We start from the raw sequence: 19,188 nt of genomic DNA, 5'->3' as shown, positions 1-19,188 counted from the left end.
AACCAGGAAGTGTAGTGTATTTTTCTTTTTCTTTTTTAACTTGTCCTGTCCAAAAGAGAAATTTACATTTAATTTTTCAAATTTAAATTTGAGACGTTTAGGTTTCTCAATTTCAATTAAATTTGAGAATTTTAAATTTCTCACCAGAATTTTGGTACTTACACAGAACATTCTGGTGATAAATCTGCACAACATTTGGGGGTGGATCCCAAACATATCTAAGAACCCTAAATGTATCCCAGAACTTAAATTTGCGTTTCTTGGCCATCACTACACTGGCTCAAAACGCAAATACCACAGACACCCGGCGTCTGCAAAACAAGGGGAAGATGGGTGGATTTAAATTAGCCCGGCCACTTTTGGAGACCGGCATCCAACAGTAACGAACACAAGTTAAAACCGGCGGATATTGGAAAAGGGCCTCAATAAGAGACGGGCCGCCATTGGTAGATACAAAGACATACATAGACATTTTGCCTATTGCAGGCTTTTTCTTACTATAACCTTCCTATACACAAAAGAACTCTGGTGTAACTATCATGTCCTTCTATCTCACCTCTTCAAAGTTGCCTTCCATGGGTTTGTAGGCCAGCAGCAGCACAGACCTCATCAGGTCTCCCACCAGGATGAAGTCTCCTTTAGTCTTCAGGTAAAGAGCCATGATGTTGTTGTAATGGTTGCACTCGGTCCTCAGCTCCTTCTCAGCCGTCCACTCGTACAGACGGACCTGAAAGCAAACGGGGAGCGCTTCCTGTTACCTGAGTCAGCGTGGCTCTTTATTTGATAAACTGTCCTGACATTTCAGCTCCACATTGTCATCACTCTGCCAATGATGTGCCTCAGAGAGGGTGAGTTGAAAATTAGAGGGACCAGCTGCCTCATAAATGAACAGTTAGCGGCTAATTAGACCTACTATTTAATAGTTTGGACGGACTAAGAGCAATGAAAATGCTTTAGAGGTTAGTGATGGAGAAGCTGTGAAGCTCTGTCCTTTCTGTTGGAGGAGGAATGATGTTGAGATGACTTTCAGGACGATGCCGGAAGGAATCAGAACAAAAGTCCGATCAAATTTAATTTGATCTATGACAACGTATGGGGATAAAAGTGGTGCCGCTCAGCAAACAAACGCAGAGTCAACCTTCTATCGTTCGATCCACTTTTACTCTACTGGTTCAAAGCTAAATAGTTTTCTAAAGGTAAACACAGGTAGGGACAGTGGTGCAGGCGGAAGTGAGTCACTGCGCTCTGGTGAGCTGCAAACATCAGAATCTCACGACTGTGTGAGTGCAGACCTCTCCAGAGAACACTGCCTTTCAAGCTTTTAATCCCTTTAATCCATCATAGCTCTGGGTGGGTGCGCGTGGTTCTTTTCACACCGCATGTGAGGTGTCTTCATTCATATCCTCGAGGGATGGATCCCTTTAGATTCGACAATATGAAATGATTCAGCGTTTTTCCTTCAGGTCAGCTGGCGCTGCTCAGACCCACAGAAAACGGACAACAGTCATCAAGAGGCCGGCTGAGGCAGCAAACATGAAGCACGTTTGAATCCGATTTAAGTAATAATAGACAGAACAGGGAAAATGATGCACAGTTTCACTTCTGAACTTTAAGTAAGGGATAATTGCCGGCAGAGTGTGCATTATCAGGAATTAACGCAAGTGGAAGCCTGAACAGTCTGTCGCGAAGTGGTGGACGGTTGCTTCCGCCAATAACCTGCTTATACCATGGTCACTTACAAAAGAAACAAATATATAATCAGTTTCTTCAGTTTAGATTGCTTTTTTCGCAAAAAGCAGATTAGGTGGTGCGGTGCGTTACCGTGACAATGCAAACGGACCTCAACTGCAGACGGCAAAGGAAAGGATATATCTGTTAAATAAAGCATCAGTTCAGAGAGAAAATTCACCTCCTACCGCTTGTTTTTGTCCAGATGATCAAGCTAAAGATTGTTTTAAAGACGCCAGAGCAGTGATATAGAACATTTAAGATATGAGACCGGAACTTATTTCTTAGGCGTGCATTATCACTGTGGATTATCACTTTTTAATGCACACCCAGCAGCCAATCAGAATCCAGTCTTCACCCGGACCATGGTATAGGCTTTTTTTAACTGTTCACAGAGAGATTGATGTTGGCAGTGGAGACTAAAGGACAGCAGAAAACGCTTAAAGGCAAAAGTGCATTAAAAAGAATTGAGCTAAGAGATCTTTGTTTGCAGAAACCATCGAAAGGTTTCTTTAGGTTTCAATTGAAAGTTTTAAAGTCCCACTCCAATCATCTTTTCATCTTAGTAAGCGTTTCCAGTGGTCTTTTAATTATGCTTATGCCGTTTTTTCGGCAAAATCCAAAAATCGTTTTCGTTTTCTAAGACAGTTTCTGCAGGGCGGCAGGGGTTCATTAGAAATTTGCCTACGAGTTGAGAGCAGGACCGTTAGCGCGGAGCAACTCCGCCCCCCTTTCCCTTTCCCTTTCCTTTGTTGAGAGCTCAAAGCAGGGAGTTTAAGGGCCCACAGATTGACTGCTGGTACCGGTCCACGGCCTGGGGGTTGGGGATCGCTGATCTAAAGAGTTTAGTTGACTTGTTAGTATTTTCTATATGCTATGGTAGTTTGAATAATTGTTCATATGTTGCACTGATATACTCGATTCCCCCTATGTTTCATGAAGCTAAATACGTTTGCGGCAGTGAAGTGATCATATATTCCGTCTATTATTGTTATTGTTATTATAATTAGCCCTTTTAAGATGTAATGTCCATTTTTGGTCCAGTACTTGTTAAACAAATTTCTCCCAAAAGTGCGACCTAATTATGATTTCTTTTACTGCATTATGCAAATTTTTTTGGTTGCTGCGACTTATCTACTTACTTAAAGTCTGACAAATACGGTGTGCTCTCCAATATCATAAAAATGTAAGAAGAGCTTGTTAGAAACAGGATTTTCATCGGAGTGAGTCTTTCAGTGAAAATATGCCAGAAGCTCTGCACGCTGAAAACAAAAAAAAAGAAAGACTCACTGTGCTATTAATGCTGGCCAGCAGCTTGCCGTTGAACTCCACCATAGAATAGACGGCTCCTTTCACCTCCTTCTCTGCCACGGTTTGCAGCTTACCTGCAGATAAATAACCCTCAGTCAGAATTAACATTCAAGAGCTGACTCCTGTGATGTTAGGTTAAATTAGCAGCTACAAGAGCTTAGCGAGTACAACTTTGGGGATGACGTGGGAAAAATAGAAAACGAGATGGTGCCGCATCAACAACGAGGATGAGGAGAATATAAAGAGCTGGAGTAAGATAAATGAAATTGAAGCAATGCATCTTGAGAGGCAAAGAGTGTGAGGGGATATGAGGAGAATTTGTAATAGTGAGAAGGGAATTGTCTGATGAGGAGATCAAAAAAGAAAAAAGTGATTGAATGAATACGGGGGAAAGAGCAGCGTAGGACAGAGTGTCCATGTGCAGAACAAAGGACAGGAAGGGGAGGAGAAAAAAAACTTCTGCAGGATATGGGGAGGAACACAAAGAGGGTTGTGTGTGGCGACAAGCAAGTTTATCACGGAGGACGGTACCAACCGTCAGTGTAATGGAAGACAATGATGCGCCCCTGCTTAGGTTCAGGCTCCTCTGGGTACACCATGGCAGTTCCCACGATGAAGTACACAGACGGGTCTTTTCCAAGACGGCATGACACCAAGCTGAGGCCATACTCGCTGGGGAGAAACTGATGGGCGTGGAGAACTGACAGATACAAAAGAAAAAAAAAAGAAAATGCACATTAAATGTCAGAGTCAAGAACACCGAGTGTCTGCAGAGCTTCTCCAAAGTGGTTTGAACTCATCTGGTTAAAAGTAGACAGCTCTATTCAAAACAGACTAAGCACCCCGCGCAGGTTAAGTGACATTTGAAATGGTCTTGGATGGCAACATCAAAGGACGCCCCGCTTCAATGTGAGCCGCAGTCCCCGCATGCTGGACCTTCGCTCTTCCACAGAGAGTTCAGTCCGGACACACAGGATTTCCATTTCACAGAAACCCTGCAGCTGTGTGCTCATTTCTGCAGCAGCAGCACAGAGCCGAGACTCCAGATCAGGCCTGCAGGCCACGAGGACCTCAAACACCTGAATATGACTGTAAAAGAGGAGTTCAGCACAGAGAACCGCAGTGGGAACATGTGTTAAAACTTTGTTTTGGACATTTTTAACTTGTTTTAACTACACTTTATTTTACACCTCCCCAAGCTTTTGTCAAAATCAGCAAGGTTACGAATTTTTTGTGTTTCTTGCGTTTGTCTTTCGTCGATGTGCGTAGATATCTGTCGAGGATTTTGGTTGACAGATTTTTACGTCAATTACATTAGCAATCCGAAATTTTGAGAATTACGCAGTTTACACATATTTTACTTAGTTTATGCTCTAATATTATCTAAATTTTATGCAATTGTATGTTATTTTTGGGACATGGATACTCAGACGTACCACCGATGGATGACTTTTATATCGCGTATTCAGTGCATGGTTCACGTTAAAATTGTGTAAATCACGCATAAACTTTGGGCTAGTTTTACCTTTTACGTTGATTTACGTGTTCTTTGCGTCGTTTATTCGGGTATTGGTGATACCTCTGTGAAAATTTCTTGTAAAGACGACAACTTTTCTCACTTTTTCCATGAAGTACCATTCAGGCTCCTGTTTCACGGTCCGTTTAAAAGTACTGGAGAGGGTTGCAATATGTACAAATGAACATAGTGGCTGTGTGACACAGACTTAAGAGCTAGGATCTAGAAATAAGGAAATAATGATTAAAATGAGTCCAAATTCTTTAGCTCCATCCTCTTGACAATGGAAAAACTTGATTTACGACCCAAACTGCTTGATTTACGAAATGTTGTTGCACAGAAAGGTAATTTTACTAAATTCTAGTGATTTTCTTCTCAATATTACTTTTCTTTTCCTATTCTTTGGCAACCTCTTCTTGCAGTTTTCTTTTTACATTTTTTTCCAAACTGAAACCATCCCAGACCCATAATTGTGGTTTGTGAGCTTCAGTGTGAGGCAGTAGCTATCAGAGCTTTACTGGCTCTGAGCTCAGCAACCCCATCATTGCACACCGCTGTGTTTTCCCTCCCTACACAGCTGCTGCCCGTCTAAATGATGGTGGAAACATATCTGCATGTTTGACCCAAACCTTTTTACCACTGATCTGTATATTTCAGTTTACTGCAAATGGTTATAGTACCAGTGTTGCCTCCCACTAGTGACTGAGTGTGGCATTGATTAAGTGATTATTTGTTCGCAGAACAAGGGAGAGATTTAGTGCGGAGCAGGTGCAGCTGACTCAGTCAGGAGGCATTTTCATTCCAAATTGAACTGCCTGCGTGCGCTAACAGTTCCGTACGTTGATCCATTTTATTTTCCAGACAGCTTTTGCCGAAACATGTAAAGATGCTTCTATTTATTACAATGAGAGATTGGTTTCCTGGGAACAATAGCATCTGACAAAACGGAGAAATATGTGGGCTGGAAAGGTTGTCTGTAATTCACTCCAAAAGAGAAAAGGATTTTACACCCAAACACACAAGCTGTCCTCCCTGTGACTTAATGCAAACACTGATGCATGCCTCCATGCTTTTGCTGCACATATTTTACTGCGAGTCAATTGCCAGATTAGGGATATTTTACCGTAATCAAAATGCATTTAAACCCTGTCGGTGTGTCATAAGACGAAAACATTATATAATATGAGTTTTATTTATTGCTCCTGTTTAGATCATAAGCTAGGGCAGCTTTTCATAAGAGGTGATAAAATTAAGTATTATTCAAATCAAATTTAGGAGTTATTTTCAAACTTGACTCTATTTTTAACTACAAGTGCCTATACATGCTATTCTTAAGCCTTTTATAGTAAACCGTATCTATGTGTATGATAATATATTACTTTTGGCACACACACACACAAAGAAAACACATTTTTATTAAATGTTAATTATTTTCCTGAGCTGTTTTTCAACCAAGTAGTAAGATGATTCGTTCTCTTAGACTCCGCTTCTCTGTCCTTGTGGGTGAGGCCTCTTTCATGACGTTAAGCTAAAGTCGGCCTCAGCAGCGCGTCTGTGTTTCACCCATGACAACAAACAACATCCGAACGTTGGCAAAGATGGATGTGCATATTGTGCATTATGTATAGAGTTTAGCCGATCATTGCAAGCTCTATGGAGAAAGTGGGTGTGTGTGTTAGCCTGGGGGCGGAGCTGGCGGTGCAGACTCTTCCTGGAAGGGGCTGTTCTTCACTGGTCTACATCACAATATAAGAACCCGCTCTTTTTTATAGCTCAAAGCTCAGGTTTTTTTTAGAGGAATAATGGGTGAATGGATCAAAATAATATTTTGGGGTAGTTTATAGTGAGGAGTGAACATTATGATACATTTAAAAGCTCAAAAAATGGATTTTGCATGATGTAGGACCTTTAAAATAGACATTAAATTGTATTTTAATTTGCATGTTTAATAACATTTTCCTTTTTTTAAATGGGGAAAGAATGAAAAAAAAGGCAAAAAATCCATCTGTATAACACTAATTAATAACAGCAATGTGTGGTTTGAGGAGTTCTACAGCCTTAAAACCACAGGGTTTGCTTTTTATTTGGGAACATTATTAATATAAAGAAATGCTTTGATGAAATAAAAACTCAAGTTTAAATTTAAAATTCTATTTTTCATAAAAAATGTTGCTTGTTTTCCACAGCTCTATTCCGATATATGAAAGACTTTGTGTCGTATAATTCTGGCCGGACACAAACTGCAATTAATATTTTCTCCTCCATGATTAATTTCCAAAACGGTCGGCACTTACATAAAATAAACCAAATCCAAGACCCTGGTTGGCCAAAATTCAACCTGGTTTTACTTTTAACACGTGTTCAGTGGTTTGTACGTAGAGCCAAAAATCGGACTCAAAAATCTGCAAAGCTACACTTGAATGTGAGAGTTTCAAATGAGGAAACCCGCAACATGCATTTACATAAGAAGTGGCTGCTTGATCGCATGTTGCCAAGGGGCGGTGTAAACGTAGCGTCACAGTGTGTTTTGTTTACAACCCCATTAATTCTACCTTGAAATTAAATAACGATTGGAATTGTTTTTACCAAACCAGGGCTTAAGGTTACCTTTCCCACCAAACATAATGAATGAAAGGATTTTAATCAGAAAGAGTGCTTCACCTGTAATCTGCAAATATTTGCAGCTCTACAAACCAGTTCCTTTGTTGAGTTGATTATATAAACATGGAGTTTCAACGTTTCTCACCTTCGAAGGTGTGTTGATCCACTACTAGCAGACTGTGAACCTCCACTTCCTCACCGAAGGAGGTCTCATGTGGAGACGTACTGCTGGGGAAGAGCTTGCTGGAGCTCACGCTGCTGGACAGTGCCTGTAAATTAATGAGATGGAAAGAGAAGTGAGGACGACCACAGAAGCAGCGTGGGGAACAAAACAACGCTAATCTCTAGTTCTCCGTTAGCTGTGTGAACGGCAGAGCCAGCACCATCTGCAGCAGCAGATGTGCTCCATCAGTAAATCAGTAAACATCAGTCTGGTCATCGCATGCATGAGCCTCAGTGAGAGTAAACAACACAAGAAGTGCAAATATGCCCCCTAGGAGAAGCTACAGAGCCACACTGAGAGAATAGAAAATACAGTGTCCGACAAGCTTCTACTTCTGCTTCCTCATCATCATCCTCAGCTTTTGTCTTCAATTAGACTAAGATCTATCATCTGTTTTTGAAAGGATATGTCTTAAAGCAATTCGCCTTAAAAATCAAACCAATACAACTTAGCATTTCACTGGAGGATTCATTCTAACAGATCTGCCAGAATAAGCTGTTCTTGCAAAAGCACAAGACTTTGACTTGTTACCTGAGTGCTTGCACTTGGCCTTACAGCAGATATGGCGCCGCTTGCATCCTGAATCTCCACCCTGCTGGACAGAACCCCAAAGCACTGGGAAACCTCCTGGTAACAGATGCGCCTGGGATGGATGGGACAGTAACCAGAGTTAACATGACTCCTCTTACACACATGTGCGTATCAAAAACAAAATGTTTGGCTAACCAGACAAAGTAAATCCTTACTAATTGGGACAAATAATAAATCTAAACCACCAAACTAAAGATGTGTGCTCACTCGGTGTTTAGGACTGACCTGGGAGACTCGTAGAGGGGAACCGTGCGAATGTGAAGTTTCTGAATTTCGTCAATGGTGCCAATGGTCAGAGTGCTGTTGTTGGCCAAAGCCAAACTGAAGAACAACACAAACAATAACATAATTAGTTACAGACAAAACACATCCATCTGACAAAGTTTGGTAAAGCTTGACTCAGTAAACGAAAAGTTTCAAACACTGGGGCATTAGTTTCTTAAGCTACGTACACACCAGGCTTGTGTGCCGTGTTCAAGAATGTGATGAACGTAGGTTTTTTCAGCATATAGTGTTCACACAGGTCTGTCTCTACTCGATACAAGTGCGGGTTCCAACTCACTGTTGGAAGAGGCTTGGTACAAAATGTCTAAGCAGAGCAAATCTGGTGAATCTTGCTCCAGGTTTTTTCTTTCACAGCTCTACTCCCATATATGAAAGACGCACATGAGCTGCAATTGTTAATTTCTCCTCCAAGATTAATTTTCACGCAGTTGGCACTTAGGGGTTTTGAAAAAGAAGCTACCCACAAATTTCAACCGGTTCCAACTTAAAAACCTGCGTAGCGGTGCGTGAACACAAGAGTTTTAAATGTGTGAAGCCTTAAACGCATATATACACATGTTTACATAGGTTTTTTTTTTAACTAGAAGCAGTCAATACACTCATTCATTTTTCCAGCATAAATGTGCTACTGACCTGTCAGGATAGCCTTCAGAGTTGAGTGGGCACATGTAATTGACCTCCTTGAGGTTGACATTGGAAAACACCAGTTTGTGATTGGATGAGTAGATGACCGTGGGTCGGTCAGAGCAGGCAAAGACGTTGGAGGTGGACAAGGATCTAAAGGTCCTCAGTACGGTTGGCTGAGTGCCAAGGGTGACTTTCTTGCGCTCACTGAGTGCACCTGCGGAAAGAAAAGAATTCAGTTCAAAGCATCTTTAATAATGTCTGTTCTTAGAAAACTGAAGCAATTACTGTATTTTCCGCATTATAAGTCGCACCTAAAAGCCTTAATTTTATTCAAAAACGACAGTATTGTAGTCCGGTGTGCCTTATGTATGGATTACTTCTGGTTGTGTTTACCAATGTCAAAGCCATTTTAGAGGTACACGACGCTCTGTCAAAATGTCAGTTGGGTGTACTGTGAAAATGCTAAAGCAGCTAATGTGTAGCAATGTCGTACTGCCTTGTTTTTTTTTACGTGTTACTAACAAGCTTGGTAGTTAGCATAGTCACAGTATGTCCGTTTCAGTGGTACTGTGAACACGGTTAATAAAGTCCAATTTATCTCTGACTCTTTTGTTTCACTTAATGCGTCTTATAGATTGGTGCGCATTAAAGGCAGTGTCACATAGCCACTATGTACATTTTCCATATGAAATGTCGGTCCTTCGTGATCCACGTTTGATATACGTAATTCATATGTGTTTCTTTGTCATTCGTAGGTTTGCGCAGGTGTCCATAGAGGGTTTTGCCGACGGGTCTTTACGTCAACTCGGTTTTCAGCTGTTTAAAATTTCTGGTCAGTTGAGAATTATGCAGTTTATGCGTATTTTTTGTAGTTTATGTGCAATTATTACATAATTCTTATGCATGATTTTTGCGAGAAATTTGTGGCTTTCCACGACCGTTCTACGTATGTCAAACAGACCTGTCACACATGTACCACCGATGCATTCGTTTGATATCACGTACACGGCACATATATCACCTTCAAACTACATAATTGACGCACAAATCACTACTGAATTGCATATGATCACGCACGGTTCATGTTCTACGTTTATTTATATTTTCTTTGTGTGGTTTATCCATACTTCTTCCGTGTTTTTAACATGGTTCATTCGTGTAAAAACAGCAACGATTCTCGCTTTTTCCACGTCTGTTCACATGTGGCCAATTCTTCTCCGTGCAATATGCGCAAAATGTAGTGGCTGTGTAACACGGCCTTTACATATGACATAAGTACAAAATAGACCATTCATTGAAGCTGTGAATGAAAATCTTGCGCGTTCTATAATGCGGAAAACACAGTAATATAAAATTTGTATGTCTTCTTCTGTTTATTGTATTTTTAAGGTACATAACACAGCAGCATTACAAGCACGTTCTGCTTTTGGCTTGACAGTTTATTTCCTGTCCCTTTATACCACCACAACATAACTGGAATCACAGTATCCACACAAAGTAATGAGTGCATTTATATGCACACTCCTATTGAGATTCTGAGTCATACCCTTATTTAATGTAGTGCAAGTACAGTAGTTTGTGTGGCAGAGTTATTGAATTATTTGCAAGTTCCTGTGTGCATTCTCTCAAATGTATTCTAGTGCCTGGGCCCTGCTTATTCTTGTGAAACTGTGTCCATCGTCCGTCGAGGAGGTGGAGTGAGTCTATTATTTTTACATAATTCTGAGTTAATCATATTCAGTTGCATTGGCTGCATAGTATATTTTGACTGCTTGTCTGACAGAAACCAGAAGGAGTTCTCAGGCTTTGAGGAAATTGTGCCGCTCATCAATAATAAATGACAATATAATGACAATAATTGCCAGTTGCATCTCTAATGGACTGCATTTTAACACTCGAGTGCGTTTCACTTTGAAATCTCATCATTTGTTAATGTCCCGATGGGTAAAGATGGTTAGTTGGAACTTTTGCCCCTTTTAAATATTCAGATACTCTCCTGTAAAAACAAATGAAATGCAATGCCTAATAACGCCAGATTTAAAGATCAAGTTTTGTTTGAGTTGTTGGTCAATTACCAGTATTCAGTCAGCTAAAAATATTCTGGCTATAAACTGCTGTATTGCTGACTTCCTAACACCCCCAAACATTCACTGCATAACATAACATAACATGAAGCAAGACTTCTAAATGGATTATTTAATTCCAGCAGCATTATCCCACTCTGCGTCGTGGCTTTGCAATCGGACATTTTATCCAGAAATCCTTTAATCTGAGTGGGCAGAGTGGCATTTTAAACCATTCACAGGGCTATTTAGTGGATTAACAGTTGTGCTTAAAATTGAGGCGGGATCCAGCTCTGCTGCTTCGGTTTGAACTGACCAAGCTGTTAGAGCGACCCCAGTCTCACAGGAGCCCGATCTACAGGGGGAGATGCTGCATTCTTTGAGAAATGGAGGCCCTTAACCTATGGTGCTGCTGTCATGGCTGTCAGCTCAGATAATTAAAAAACAGTCACTGAATAAATGCCGTGTTTTTTGGACTATAACTTGCTTTGGAGTATAAGAGACAGATGCCAAAGAATGGACAATAAAGAAGAAAAAAATCTATAAGTCGCACTGGAGTGTAAGACGTACTTTTGGGTGAAATGCATTTAACCAAATATGGGAACAAGAGCGGCCGTTTTATCTTGAAGACAAATCATAATAATAGAGTAGATAACAATAACAGACTGAATATATGCATGCTTCACTACCATAACTTTACTAAGCTTCAGCAAAACATAGAAGTAGGGCTGCACGATATGAGGAAACTCGCGATATGCGATATTGGTAATTAATATTGCGATAACGATATAAATTAAGGTATATAAACAAATGGCAAAAAAAACAAAAACATCATTTCCATTTCACTGCAACAGTTTAAAAATTATACTCCAAATGACCCTCATCGACGTAGGAGGCAAACATCAAACATAAAAGGGCTCATCTGATTGATCAAAAACATAAACGGGTCCTTCTGATTGGTTAAATGCATACAGGGATTAATTTCATTTGTTCAATATTTCAAGCTGCCATGAGTTTGTTTTAGCACATTTAAGGTAATCATTTATTGCGATTTTTGCCGTCTTTTGCGGTATGCATATTGCACAGCTTGATTTCGCGATAACGATAAATTTGCGGTATATTGTTCAGGCCTACATAGAAGGAATCTGGCCCAGCATAAGAACAGTTACTCAGATAACCATAGCACAAAGAACATGCTAACAAGTCAACTAAAAACTTAATATCACTAAATCTGTTGAATTCTTCATCGTCTGTCTAGCTTTGGAACATTTCTGCAGAGGCCGGCACTTCTTCTGCATTGCTGTCAGTAGCAAATACTGATAAAAACACCCACAGTGCCCTCTAGCGGTTGTTACTGCGAAAACAACGAAACACATGAATCTATTTATCAAGCTGCTGGATCGCTCCGTCGGCTGAGATTAGGACTGGCGAGCCATAAAGCCGGGTTTGTTCCTGAAGGGAGCAAAGAGTTTAACCCAATGAGTGAGCTCTTAGGCAAGAGCCTTTGCGCTACTGCCTAACTATGTGGCCACAAGGGGGCCAAAGCCTGGGTCCCCCAGTGCCTAAACCAATAAAGCTGAAGGGATATGCCAAAAGGTGAAGAAAATGAGCCTATTTATTAAAAAAAAGAAAAAAAGTCGCACCTGAGTATAAGTCACACCTCTGACCACACTGCAAAAAAATACAACCTGAACTCCAAAAAATGCACGCACACATATATATAGAAGATAATATATATTCCTACCAGAAATACTTTAATACTTTCAAAAGATAAATTACTTATAAAGTGTTTGGGGATTCAACATAAAAGGTAATCAATTCCAATTTCAAGCTGAATCGTTTAGGAAGTGTCTGTGTGTCTGTAAAACGAAGCGACACTTAAAACAATTAATGGATCCTACAAATTGGACACAAAAATGTGCCTTTAGAAGCAAAGTTTGTTTTCACAAAATATGATAACGTCAGTTTGTAAAAACTATTGTACTGGCAACATAATGGTGATCTATACTAAGAACATTTCCATTACTTTCTAGGTCACTTAGACCAAACTTATTTTAGTCAATCATTTTCAAGAACATCTCCTACAGTATATACATTATATAACATAAAAAAAATGTTTTTTTTTCTTTCTTTCTTTTTTAGCTGGTTGAGTTTCTCAATCCACTGAAACCCGTTTACATAAAACAATACTCTAAAAATGTCAATCTGCCCCATGTGGAAGGCCCAAATCTTTCTGAGAAAATCCAAACTATCGAGTGCAGTGGTGGGAGCAACCTACCCGTCTGCAGGTCAAGACCGAAGTAGAAGAGCGCTCCATCTCCGAGGGCACACAGCAGGTAGTAGCTGCCTTCAAATGTGGTCATTAGTATTGAGCGGGGGATGATCTCTGAGGAAACACACAAACAGCTAATTTATTTTCCCCGTACTATTGAGTCGCTGGTAAACACACAGAAAGTGATAAATGCCTGCAAAAATGTCTTTGTCAAAGTAATCAGTAATTTTTTTTTTTCCTCCACAGGCTGGCTGGAATTTTAAACAGAGAGGGAAAAAAAATGTGTTTAGAAGAAATCCAGGTATTTTTTCTTCATCATTTTCCAAACATTTTGTTTCTCTGACTTCAAAGGCGGCTCCATTAGGAGCAGCAGTCTGCAAAATAGCAATAAATGCAATGGGGAAGCCTTTTATTTGGTTTTGTTCCTAAAGTTTGCAAAGGTAAAAAGTCTTGATTGATTGTTCCAAAAGTAAAGCCAAGAGTGCTGAGTTAAAACTCCTGGCTTTATGGGCAAAGAAGTGTCAATGAAAGGAAATGCTGATGATTGGACGAGCATGCCAAGTTGCGATTTGAAGTTTTTTTTATCAGATCCTGAAGTTAACTTATATGTTTTGAGGAGGTAAGAGATGAAAAAAGCGGATATTAAAAGTGTGTCTGCAAAATTTGCTGCCTAATAAAAGGACAATGTCTTAAGCCTTAAGCTACAAGCATACCGGCGACGGCAACTCGCTTTCAATGAAAAGTCTCTGTAAATGCCTGTAAACCCGCGTTTTGGGCTTTCGTGTTCAAAACCCTCGCATGGCGCGTACCACCCACCACCAACTCAAGGGACGTCACGAAAATGGCCTGTACGATTGTTGTCCAAGTGGTAGGGCTGGGCTATAAATTGAATTTATTGATTCATTTGAATTTGCTGGGTAACCCTTGTGCTATCCAGCACTTTAACGTTGGTCATCTAGACCCACTAGACAGTTCGCTGAACTTTTTTTCTTCAATGATTTGTGATCTTCACTGGTGTCCATGGATTACATGAAATCTTTCCACCTCTATCCACCTTTGTCATGGTAGGGAGAACACGTCAAAGTAAGGGTGGGGTCATCTGGACCCCACAAGGTAGCACAAGAGAAGATTTGGTTTGGATATTCAGTTTTTCCCAGCACCCTTTTCTCTTGGGCTTCTGTTGTTCAGACTAAGGTCAGCCTGCCCGTCTCTCGTAACATGCAGTGGACGTTAAAATGGCAACTGGCGAAGAGGAGCTGGTGAAGGACGGAACAGTTGCTTTCAGACTTGCAACCAAAAGTGGGAGTACGAGGAATTTGTTAGAACACCAGAAACAGAAACTGTTGAGTGCCAGAACTGTTCCTCTTTACAAGATGTTCTAGCCAGCAGCAGCTCACAGAACACCTGCCTTTTTACAGCTTGTATTTAGTTGTACTTTGAATTCAGGTCAACTCCCAAAATAGATGTAAAAAAGATTTAGAGTTTTTGTTTGTTCATTCTGTAATTAGTCATTTTTGTTTAAGAAATTAAAGAGAAAAAAATAGAAAATAATCTGAAATAAAAAACAGAGATTTTATCTCCTAGCGTGTGATAAGTGTGAAGTACTTGGAAAGATAATGTAAGTTGCACTCTGTCGTCCGATGCCCTAACGCCGGACTGCGCACCGGACTAACATGCATCTGACACACAAGTGCTCGTAGGACGTTCACACAAATATTGCTCCGATTGTCTAACTTACTCATTTCTATCAGTCGGAAGCACTTTTTTTCAGTAACTGCACTAATGGGTCCCATTTAAACTCTGCAGGATTTGGTGGGTTGGCAAACTGGAAAATCTCTACGACACGCCTGTGTCTCCCCTGCTTCACCCCTAAATGTTGTTTAAGTGTTTGCTATATGCCCGCAGCATGCCCGTAGAAACAAATGTACATGAACATTCTTCGCTCTACGGGCTCACAGAGTGGTCTACGACCTTTAGTGTACAGGTTTGCCCATTTTCCACCCGCAGACAGTCCGTGTCCACCCATAAGGACAGTTTTGACGAAGGCTTTCATTACATTTAAAAAGGTTGGCCTGGTCGCTTAAACTAATCAATTTTCCTTTGCAGTAGAGGCCCCTCCCTTATATTGGTCTCACCTCCACCCAACATCTCCTTATGGAGCGGTGTGAAGCAGGGGAGTTTGAGCATCCGAGCCGAGATGTCTGTCCACAGCCCCACGGCACAGAGCGGCGACTCGCTGCTGCTCTCCCCCAGCGGCGTGATGTCCAGACACGCCACCTCGTGCTCCATCTCCGTGGTACTGAAGAGGGTACAAAAGTTCAGGGGGGTTGAAGAGGAACGTGTGGTAAAAGTTACAGAACATAGGTTAATTGTGTTACTGAAGAAGTTCTAGTTGCAAATGAATAAAAGTCCAGCACATCTCTGATAGCACAAAAGACAATTAAAAGTCATATTACCCACTGTGATCAGTTTATTCCATCAGAGGCATTGATCTTTTTTGCTCTGTACATTTCTGGCAGTTACAATGAAATGATCACAAGGCAAGATCATTCCAAAGTCCTACTAAGGGTTTGACAGAATGTTTTTTTTCTGAAATCTATTCCAGTTCTTTGTGCAAAAGGGGGATTGCAGCCCTTTCTGGTGTCAGCTTTAGTGTTTTATGTCTTCCTGTCGGTCTTCAATCATCTGGAATCTATTCTCCAGAAAAGCTCGGTTAACTCTGAATGCTTCTGCAGGACGATTTAACTCCTGATAATGTGACAGCAAGTACATTTCAAAAGCACAACCGCAGTAAAGGGGAGTTTAACCCTAAGCTCTAAAATACTGACAAAACATTCATAGAACTCCACAGTTCCTTCCTTTACTTTATTCAAAAGCTGTTGTAAAAATGATTAGTTTTTCCCATGGTTTAATGCTCTGCCGACTGAAAATCTTGATTCACGATCACAAAAAAGAAACAAAATCAGACTAGAATATATTTACTGCATTTTAAGGACATTTCAATTTTATAACTTCCATTTCTACTCTTGAGACCGGTCGTCTGCAAAGGACAATGAGATAAACCTGCTTTAAATGAAACTGGGCATGACCAAGAAATGTCAACATGACATTCCAAAAGTCTGTAAAGGTGACCTGAAGCAGCTCATTTTAAACTTAATGTTTTATGAAAGACGGTCGTGGGGGGTCCTCAGTGCCAAAGTCATTAGGATAGAGGCTCAGACAACCATTTGATCATCTATGGGTCTATAGTAAAAGCGTCCCAGTGGTCTTTCATTATGAGAACGCTGGTTTTAGGCTGAATAAAAAAACTGCTGTTTTCTAGGACATAGTTTCTGCAGAGCAGCTGTAGCACATTAGAAATTCGCCTCTGAGCTGCAGGTGGGATCGTTGGTACAGAGCAACCCCGCCCCCCATTCCCCTCCACGTTTGAAGTAGGGAGCTTGAGGCCCACCCAGCAAATTTTCCACGTCACAAAACAGACTTTTTCTGTCTGCTCCTGATTCACAGCGATTTGAATAAAGAAATACTCAGACATGCTTTTTTGAGCTCAAGTCCTCCAGTAGCAGAAAAATGCCACAAGAACACGTCAAAAAGACCAAAAACACAATTTTCTTCACCGTGGGTCTTTATGCCGTTTTTACACAAGAACATGTTTGGGGGTAAAATAAAAGGAAGTGTTTGACCCTAAAATAATACTCACATGTAAACTGAAAGAGACTAAGGTTTTTTAAATAAACAAACAAATAAATAAATAAATAAATATACCTTCACTCATTTTATTTGAGAAGCAGTTTCCTTTTTTAGTACAAAGCTTGAACCAAACTAGACCCCTCTTATTTGGGATGAATTGTGCGACTTACATCCAACCAGCTGCTTATGGACACAATCCAAAACTCACAATGGAGCCCATTTGAGACACTTCACTCAGACTCTTTCGGCATTCGGTTATTTAAAAACCTTCTTTGTCTCAATAAGCCCCAGTGGTGTAGTGTTTTAAGCAGTGTGTTCTGCTTTGAGGTGAAAAAACGCGTGGCACATTCTGCTTAACCCAACAGAAGCTGACAGCAGAGGAAAATGGTGAAACACTTCATGTTTAAACCTAAAACATTGCAAATCAAGAGGAACTCACTAAAGTAAAATAAAATTAAAGGTTACACTGCAAATAACACAAATATTACCAAGCATTTTTGTCTAGTTTCTAGTTTAAAAATACATTTTTACACTTAATATGAAACTAAATGAACTTCTGAGTACCGTATTTTTCAGGCTAATGATAGTTACAAACACACTTTTGACAAAATTACATATATATATGTGTAATTCGAGTTTTACTTTAAGATGATTATGGTCTGGAAATAAGGATAGATGGACTTTTGTAGCGCCAAAAATAGAATATATTTGGGGAGAAAAAGTGTATAAATGTACGTGCTTTATAGATTGAAAAGTATTTCTTTAAACAAAAGATATAAGATATTTTAAATTTTAGAGCAATATACCCCACTATGAGTGTTTTTATAGCTCAGTTCCACCAGTAATGTAGTGTTAAAAAAGGCAGATCAACTTATTTTAAGAAATCTTACCAAGACTTTTTCTACTAGTTCTATTGGCAGGATTTTCCCCTCTAAAAAGGGAGAAACATCTTTTTATTTTTATACTTGTTTTAAGAAGGGCATTTCTTCCAAAAGTACAATAGAGCATAAAAAAAAAGTATAACAAAATTATTCTCCAGTATTCTGTCTAATCAGACTTAGGTCATTGCTATTGTTAGGGTAAAGTATGCTCATACCTGATCTGTTTGAGCTCTCCTGCCAGGATCTGCAGGTAGTAGAGGGCGCGTCCCACAGCTAGCACCACCTGCGTGTGATTGCATGCCGCCACGCTGATGTTGCGGCCCTGAGGCTCCTTCCATTCACTCACTAAGGCTTTACTGTCCTGAAGCACCAGCCGCACAGAGCCCGATGTGATCTGAAGGGAGACACGGAGGAGGGGGAAGTGTTAGGAAAATCCCAGTTTTTCTGTGGCTGGGACAGAACCTTTGAGACACTCTGGAAGTTAATCTTCCAGATGACCGTTTCGAATAAAATTACATCCATATATTTTCAATACACTCATTTATTCTATGGTGCACAACATAGATTGATTCCTAACGACTTATACTGTAGTTGATGATCACTGTATTTAATCAAGCAAATGTGATTTAAGTGACGTTTTTGTTTTGTTTTCTGTCTTTTTAAACTATGCATTTCATAATTTCTGTAATGAGTTTCATAAATATGTGTAAATTGTTTTTTGCTTTGCTTTGACTACGATGCTTGAAATAAATCAATAAATCAAATCAAATCAAATTCCTAACGACTGCTCTAATGAATACATAAATATTGTTTCAAGATAAATTGGTTTTATTCTGAATTTTATTGTGAAGACAAAATAAAAGGCATCATCAACAATAACTGTATAGCAACAAGTACAAGACGAAACAAAAATCTATTTTCAACAAGTTCAAGATCCTTAAATCAATGTAGTTGTTCTGCAAAACGATCTAAAAAAAGCACAATAGAAATGTGATTTCAGGCCCTCGGGCTCAAACGCCGCACAAACCTCATTTGAAAAGCAAAATGTGGAGGAGGAAGCATCGTACAGAGGAAAGAAAGAAAAGAAAATGGAAGTGAAGTAGCCTCACTAACAGACTACAGAGGATACAAAGACATTTCTGTCAGCTCTAAATGGAGCTGTTGGAAAGAATGAATAATGTTCTGCAGTAATGGGATTCATGGCTGGACTGTATTACATATAGGATGTGTGACAGTCCTAAAAAGCAGGTAGAGATACTTCAAAATGGGATTTCTTTAGATTTAGCTTAAACATGCAATTCAAAGCACTGTAAAAGAAAAGAGGTCAATTCTGAAGATTAAAGACAGACTCAGATCATCCTTTTGGCTAATTTAATGGTCTTTAAAATAAGATTATGATG

General features: G+C 39.9%; 1 protein-coding gene across 1 annotated transcript in view; it reads right to left on the bottom strand.

Moving 5' to 3' along the window:
• ddb1 (damage specific DNA binding protein 1) overlaps window positions 1–19,188 on the bottom strand; it is a 51,092-nt gene that overhangs the window by 10,785 nt on the left and 21,119 nt on the right. The window contains exons 13-22 of the mRNA XM_004066854.4: window positions 18,004–18,182; window positions 15,353–15,516; window positions 13,224–13,331; window positions 8,889–9,096; window positions 8,196–8,291; window positions 7,911–8,022; window positions 7,302–7,425; window positions 3,575–3,739; window positions 3,019–3,113; window positions 557–727 (exon numbers count right to left, since the gene is read on the bottom strand). Of these exons, the coding sequence (XP_004066902.1) occupies window positions 557–727; window positions 3,019–3,113; window positions 3,575–3,739; window positions 7,302–7,425; window positions 7,911–8,022; window positions 8,196–8,291; window positions 8,889–9,096; window positions 13,224–13,331; window positions 15,353–15,516; window positions 18,004–18,182 (1,422 nt within the window). The remainder of the gene's footprint in view (window positions 1–556; window positions 728–3,018; window positions 3,114–3,574; window positions 3,740–7,301; window positions 7,426–7,910; window positions 8,023–8,195; window positions 8,292–8,888; window positions 9,097–13,223; window positions 13,332–15,352; window positions 15,517–18,003; window positions 18,183–19,188) is intronic.

The sequence above is a fragment of the Oryzias latipes genome, chromosome 3, assembly GCF_002234675.1.
Source record: "Oryzias latipes chromosome 3, ASM223467v1".
NCBI lineage: Eukaryota > Metazoa > Chordata > Actinopteri > Beloniformes > Adrianichthyidae > Oryzias > Oryzias latipes.
Note: the sequence above shows the minus strand (reverse complement) of the source record. Positions and strands in the feature narration are given on the sequence as shown.